Source organism: Hyla sarda, chromosome 7 (genome assembly GCF_029499605.1).
Source record: "Hyla sarda isolate aHylSar1 chromosome 7, aHylSar1.hap1, whole genome shotgun sequence".
NCBI classification, from domain to species: domain Eukaryota; kingdom Metazoa; phylum Chordata; class Amphibia; order Anura; family Hylidae; genus Hyla; species Hyla sarda.
Window position 1 is genome coordinate 175674730 of NC_079195.1, and position 7688 is coordinate 175682417.

Consider the following 7688-nt stretch of genomic DNA (forward strand, 5'->3'; position numbering starts at 1 on the left):
GAGGTCCATGGTGGAGCATCACAATATTAGGCATTTGATTTAATGTTATGGCTGATCATTGCATAATGGGGAGCTTTTATGAAAATAATTTTAATGTATGCATTCCATGTTTACAGCGACTATAGCTGCTTTATGTCATCACTAGATAAGTTATCAGAGCTTGAGGTTACAGCAGAGCTTCTTTATGCCTGTGTTGTCATAACAGCCCCGGTAATTTGGTAGCCTCTTCAGGACCACATTAGAATACCCAGTAGCTTTCATTTTACAGAAGACTAAAGACCTGATAGGTCACTGGTATCCCTTTAGTGACAACGATCTACAAGACCTTAGAGCCAGGAAGCGTTGTTAAAGCAAAGAAGAATCTCTCATAGGTGTCTTAGATGTTTATAAACTGAGTGCGTGTTTACATTGGATAAACCTGCTTTTAATTAGAGGGAAGCTAACAGCATAATAATATGCGCACTAACCCGAATATAAAGTTTAATAGTGGGGGTGATGCTGAGTCAAACACATTAGCCCTTATTTACTAAGAGTGGAGTGTAGGTTTCTTTGTGGGTTTTAATTCCCTACAATTTATTTTCCACGGTATTTACTAAGGTTTCCCTACATTTTCCACTTTCCCTACACTTTGCTATTTTTAACACCTGTTCTGATCTGTCGGGTTTTCCTCAGCTCAAATCAACCACATTTTATGTGGAAACCTTAGTAAATATGTTGGGTTTTTGTGAAAATGTTGGGAACACGCCCCTTTTCAGAGGCCACTCCCCCCTTCCCCAGGAAGCCACGCCCCTTCCAGTTTTCTTAGCAAAATGGAGATTTAGTTGGGGTTTTTTCAATTCTGGTGCAAATTCTGGCGCAGCCAGGATTTCTGGCACAATGCAACAGAATCTGGCGCACCACCCGACAAAACATGTCGGGTTTGCAATAGTAAATGAGGGCCATTATGTTGTTCTAGAGAAATCTGTAATAATCCAATTATGCCAATAAACTTCCTTAAGCAATAAGAGCCTCCAGACCCTCTGAGAAATGCTTATCCTGACCTCTCCATCCTGATGACACTTTCATTTCCTCTGCAAGAAGCGATGAGACGTCGTCACTCGTGTGGCCTGCTGTTTCCCAAGCAGAGCGTATGTGCCACATAGACTCTACACCCGGAAATGAGGAGTGTCAGCTTTAGTACAGCAGATCATGTGGAGGAAGTCTAGGCACCTCTAGAAGACATGCTGAAGAAGGAATGCTGTATATTTATGAAGGGGCAGAGTCATCAGGGGGCAGGATAAGCATTGCTCAGAGAGGCTCAAAAAAGATCATTTGCATATTTTGATTATTACAGTTTTCTCTGGAACAGCGCAACAGATTTTTAGGTGAACTGTATTTGAATCCGTATCATCCGCACTATTAACTTGTATATTCAGGTTCATGTGGGTGATGCTGCTGTCAGTTTCCCTTTTGAGTATTTCAAATATACTATTCCTGAAAATGAAATCTTTGGCATTGAACATATATCCGTTAATATTATATTAGTATTGCTGGGTTCTGTCTTTTAATCATTTTCCTACTGCTGTATATAATTATCTGTAAATACGGTAGATCAGTAACAAAATGAATGTATTTTTTATTTGTAGGAAATAATTATCAAGGTCATGGTAACTTTGACTTTCCCCATGGAGCACCTGGTGGAACAACTATGAACGATTTTATGCATGCACCCCAGTTATCTCATCCACCTGACATGCCCGGTGGTATGTCTTCGCTGGACAAACCTCTAAGCCACTCCATGCAGGACTCTGTAAGTGACAGTGATGTGTATATCTCTTGATATGATATATCAGATACAATGGGGGAGATTTATCAAACCTTGTGTGGAGGAACTGCAACCAATCAGATTCCAACTTGAATTTTTTAGAATAGTTTTTTTTTAACGCAAAAAGTAATCTAATTTGTTGCTATAGGTGACTGCCCACTATTCATTTGAGCTAGGTTTCATAACCACCCCCACCACCACCAATGTTATCAACATATTACTTGTTTATTTTATTTATTTATTTTTTTATTCTGTTATGCTCTTTGTAAAGTCGAAACTGACATTTCCTTATTTGTTGTCTGCAGATGCCTCATGTAGGAAATTCTGAGCAGCCTCATGGCTCAATGCCTCAGGGCTTACACCCTCCTCACCCAGGTAGCCAGCCTGGGCAGCCTTTACACCACGGTGGACCAGCACCTCAACCTCGACACCCACCACAAGCTGCCAACCATCCACATGGGGACATGGGCTTTAACCCTTCGTCTGTGTTAGAAGGTCAGCCTGGTGGACAAGGACCTCCAGATATGCCAGAGCCATCGCTGGATGTAAGTTCATGTGGAAACTGAGGGGGAGATTTATTAAGCTGTCTTATAGTAAGATTATCTTTGTTGCCCATAGCAATCAATGTTCATACACATATAGGCACATCGACTACTTTGTGTTATCAAACTTGCATTTTATGAAATCATTTTACTGTTTGTCTCTTAAAGCTCACCAAGCAACTCAGCTCCTATAATGCAGGGCTTACTGCTGTATTGCATTCTTGGTAAGGATGTACTTATAAAGTGCTTGGTCTTAAAGGGGTATTCCGGCTTTAGACATTTTATCCCCTATCCAAAGCATAGGGGATAAAATGTCTGATCGTGGGGGGCCCGCCTCTGGGACCCCCCGCAATCTCCCTGCAGCACCCGCATTGTGTCCAGGCTCGGAAACTGAAAGTTTTCAGGACTGGAGACGTCACGCCCCCTCCATTCATGTCTAAAGCCGGAATAACCCTTTAAGACTACACTTTACAGAATTTGGACATCCGGAACAAGCTCTGCACAGACTTTGAGCCAATAGGGAATGCTCAGAAATTTCAAACTTGTATATGCATTTCGATTGCATTGCCTTGGAAATCCCTTATACTAATAGGGATACTCAGAAAAATGTTTTCCAACGTATACCACTGCATACCCGCTGTGGGCCCTGTGACTGATAATGGGCTAAACATAGTCTACTAGTGACTACATCTATCTTGCTTTCCGAATATACTGTACACTGTTTGTCCTATGGCGTAGCATCCGGAGCTACACGGTTTATGTTACTCTGGAAGTCAAAGTGAGACATAAATGGTGTGTGAATATAGCTTCACTGTTGTCTTATTTTTGTTGACCACACCAAATGATATGCTTTTATTAATATCATTAGTATACACTACTCAAGCTTTTAGCACCATAATATGACAGGTATATGCAAGGGTATTTGCCAGTGAAGGATGCCAATGCAATGGTGACATGTTGGGAATCTTTCTAGTAATATACTGAGCTTTCCTTTTTTTATATCCTTTCTGCAGCTGCTTCCAGAGCTTACTAATCCAGATGACCTTCTTTCCTACCTGGATCCTCCAGATCTACCAAACAACAGCAACGATGACCTTCTCTCACTGTTTGAGAACAACTAAACTGGAGCTGTTTCTCCATTCCCTAGCCCATAAAACAGCCAGTCAGGACACACAAAGGCAGGCACAATTCTGGAAACTCCAACCCTTTATCCTTTATGTCTGCCTTCCGGTGGTCTTGCATCTGCATTTGTCTCGGACTGATGCGCTTTAAGTGACGCTGCTACAAGGCAACAAACAGCTTGGGGCTCCCTTTAGATCTCTCACGTGGTGCTTCCTGGTTTTCCCATCCTGAGGTTGATAAATGGGAAACTTTGAAGACAAAGTCCTCACTAGGCAGATTGAAGAGGTGGTGGAGATTAAACGCAAGACGCATGACACCTCCTGATGCCTAGTGCTAACCCCCTTTCCCACACCACCACCAGTCTCACACCAGCTGGAGAAGAACCTAATCATGTAATTGGGAGAAAGATTTAACAAACACACACACACCCACACACAAAGCACAAAGTTCCTACGAGGTGTTAAGGGTAAGACATCTTGCTCACACCACACACAAGTGCTGCCACAGAGGACAGCCTCCTCGAGGGTCTCCTACATCTTTGGTTCGCTGCCAGAATACATTTCCTCCGGTTTTTATTGCAGCGTTTTTAACGAAAATTCCCATGCCCTTGGTCAGACGTTTCCTAAATGCACAGACTAAACTCTCAACAGCATGGAAGCTATAGGGACAACATGGCCTGATATTATATCCAGGAACTGGGCTGTCCATCTAGACTTTATCTCCTTTTGTTTGATTTGTTTTTTGTTCTAAGCTGCAACAAGGGGCATTGATGTTGGTTTAATAAAGCAGCTTAAAGGTTCTGTTTTGTTTTGTTTTTAAACCATTTTGCTTAACCTAAGAAGACTGTTACACAATAACTGGCCTTTTTTATCTGCCTCGTGATTATTTTAATTTTAATATAAACCCACATATGAAATAATGTGTGTAATTTGTGCAATCTTCTTTCCCAGACACTTCGTGGTCACGTAACCTTCTAGAGGTGTGGGGGTGGGGGTCAAAATGCATGAGTCTGACCCAGTTTCTGTGCTTCTGGTGTGTTAATGCTGCTTGCTTCTGTAAAACTGTTGTTATATTTGTACAGAAGTGCATGTGTGCCAATCAATGTTACTTACTTTGTCTTTGTTCACTTTTTTTTCACCTTTTTCCTCCTTTGCTGGCCCGCTGTATAAATAAAAAGGGTATTTAGCCTCTCGCAGATCACTTTAGCATAAGAAGGCTTCAAGGAAGACTTTTCTTCTTGCCTTCTTTGCAAGCGATTCCCTCCTTGCTCCTTTTCCGTGTACCAGCTCTGCCACCTTATGTCCTCTTTATAATATTCATTCATTTTTTTTTGTTGCCTGTGTGTTATGCTTGTACAGATATGACTGACACACCAAACAATCCTATTTTGTTGAATGTTGGTTTTCCTTTTTTTTTTTTCTTTCTTTCTCTACCACCAAAGTTGTATTTTGTAAATTTTTTTTATTTAACAAAAAAAAAAAAAAAAAATGGAGAAGAAAAGGTGGGAGGGCAAATTGATAATTTACCCTTTTTTGTTTCCCTTCTAGCAGTTTGAAATTCCTGACATTATTTTATTATTTTTGTGTCTTGTGTAGAAATTTAGGCTTTTATAAATGCATCTCCACGTTTTGTTTTTCTTTTTTTTTCCTTTTCATTTTCTAAATTCCGGTGTCTTAGTAAGGTAAGATGGCAGCACACAATGCTGTTCATATGCAATTAAAATATTGTAAATATGTTCAAAATTTTTAGAAATATGTGTTGCTTAGTGACATGGTCTGTTCTTATGCAGTTTCTTTTTTTTATAATGCCAAGTCCATGTGACACATCCCCCTCTCCCCCAGCCTTTTCACCTTAATTTTACAGCTCTATTTGCAGTGATATTATTTCTCCTCTAGAGACGTCTCCAGCTGCTGTGGAAGTGAAGGGGTTACGCTAAGTTATAAGGCTCTTGTATTTATATAAAAAAAAAGATGGCGAATTTGCTTGTACCCAAAAAGGACACAAATGTAATTAAGTACCTGCTGTAAAATAATGGGACTGATAGGTAGGTATAGGACATTGGCTTTCCATTTTATCCCTCTTACACCTTACAATTAGACTGACAATTACTCTAAATTATTCTAAAATCATATTCAATTATTCTAAAATCATTTTTTTTCATTCTATAATTCTGTATTGCCTATAAGGCTAAAGCATATTTTATGCAATGTCACCTTAAATTAATGAAAAGGTATGCCTACCCTAAAACACCTTTTGCATTGTTGTTTCATATGCAGCAGTACAAGCCAAAATGATATGCTAAAATGAAAGAAGTAAAAGTGGAGCAGTTCTCAAGGCTGTTTTTTGCAACTGGAAAAAAAAGTTAACCCATTCACTTTGAGGAGGGGGAAAGGGATGATGGCATTGCCAGCTTATGCTTAGCCCTTTGGGGTCTGGGCAGGGTTAAAGGACTTCACACACTCTATGTAAATAATGTATATGAGCAGTAGAGACATAAAACACAGACACATTCATTTTCCTGGGAATGTGCATTTGTTTGTTTTTTATTTTGCAAAAAAAGTGGTTAGAAAAATGTTTAAAAAAATGTGTGTGTTTCCATATGGTGTGGAAATAATCCTATATTTGGGGGGGAGGGCGGGCAACATGATGGGCTGGGTGCATTTTGTGTGAAATCACAACATTGTTTCCACTCCTGTAAAATACTTTGACCCTTTGTGAAAAACAAATTATTTTTTTGTTTTGTTTTGTTATGTACATCTAATATTTTAGCTGACACGCATTAGTCCTGTGTATTTTAAGGTGCTACATGAGGTAAAACACACACAGTGAAAAAAAAAATAGTGGATTATAGGGAAATTAAAGAAAAAAGAAAAAAAAAAAAAAGATTGTAACCAAATTCTCTTTGTATAATTTTTGATATTATGATCAGATGGGGAAATGAAAAATAAATAAATGGTACAATCTATAATAAAACATGCAAAAAGGGCCACTGTACTTTGTCTGTACATTGTATGTACAATTTAATCATTCATATTTGTATCCCCTTCAGTGCCAGAGTGAAGAAGTCTCTTCCTCCCTCTAGCAGTGAAGGCTGAAAATGTTCAAAAAAATAACGTAATTGTGCTTTTTAGTCTTGCAAAACTGTATGTAGTTAGTTGTGTCCACCTTATATTTATCAAATAAATATGTACTCAGATGAAACCTGTACACTGTGTTAAGTTTTCATTCTATATTTAAAGAGTGCTGCCTATGCATTTTATTTTATTGACAATATATCTGTATAGCATCATTTCCCATTTATGTTTATTTTTTGTTTTCCCATTTTTTTAAATAAAACTGAAAATGTTAAATCAGCTTGTAATTGCCATCACTCAAAAGAGTTGTCTTAAGGTGTGTGCTTAATGTGTCCAAAGAAATATGTCACGGAAAAAATGTCCTATTATTTCAAGTGTCCATATCATGGAAGACATGCACCTGTTGTGCAATATGCGGTGTGGGGTGTCCCATGTGCAGCCCTGCAAAATGTGATAATTGCTGAGGTACGGTGCTACAACGCTGTTCACAGTCTTGGATATACTGACACAATAGTAGAAAGAAAGTAGCGGAGCACTGGCCGTGTTTAGAAGGTTCCATTTATTCCATGGCGTGGAAACTTGACAGGCAGGGAAGCGGGGAGACAGAGAGCACTTCAGGTAACGGGCCGTATCGCCGCATGCGCTTCTTCAGACCTCAGGTCTGAAGAAGCGCATGCGTAAGATACGGCCCGTTACCTGAAGTGCTCTCTGTCTCTCAGGTCTGAAGAAGCGCATGCGTGCGATACGGCCCGTTACCTGAAGTGCTCTCTGTCTCTCAGGTCTGAAGAAGCGCATGCGGCGATACGGCCCATTACCTGAAGTGCTCTCTGTCTCCGCGCTCCCCTGCCTATCAAGTTTCCACGCCATGGAATAAATGGAACCTGCTAAACACGGTCAGTGCTCTACTACTTCCTTTCTACTATTGTGTCACTAAAACATAACTTTATCTATCATTTTTAGAATGTTCACTTCTAGTAAAGACAACAAATATCAGCTATGGGGAGAATTGGATGCTTATACAGTTGAGTCACACAAGAAATTAGGTCTTGCCCAAAAGGATATTCGAATTTGGCTAGAGGAGGTATAATACATTTAGTACCAGGGATAGAATCTGGCCCCAAGGGCCAACCATTCAACTATGCCCTG

General features: G+C 39.8%; 1 protein-coding gene across 8 annotated transcripts in view; it reads left to right on the plus strand.

Moving 5' to 3' along the window:
* Positions 1 to 6673, plus strand: part of ZMIZ1 (zinc finger MIZ-type containing 1) — a 348947-nt gene extending 342274 nt beyond the window's left edge. For all 8 annotated transcript variants that reach the window (XM_056531358.1, XM_056531360.1, XM_056531359.1 and 5 more), the window contains 3 exons: positions 1626 to 1789; positions 2110 to 2349; positions 3360 to 6673. In XM_056531358.1, the coding sequence (XP_056387333.1) occupies positions 1626 to 1789; positions 2110 to 2349; positions 3360 to 3467 (512 nt within the window). In that variant the 3' untranslated portion in view covers positions 3468 to 6673. The remainder of the gene's footprint in view (positions 1 to 1625; positions 1790 to 2109; positions 2350 to 3359) is intronic.
* The last annotated feature ends 1015 nt before the right edge of the window (positions 6674 to 7688 follow it).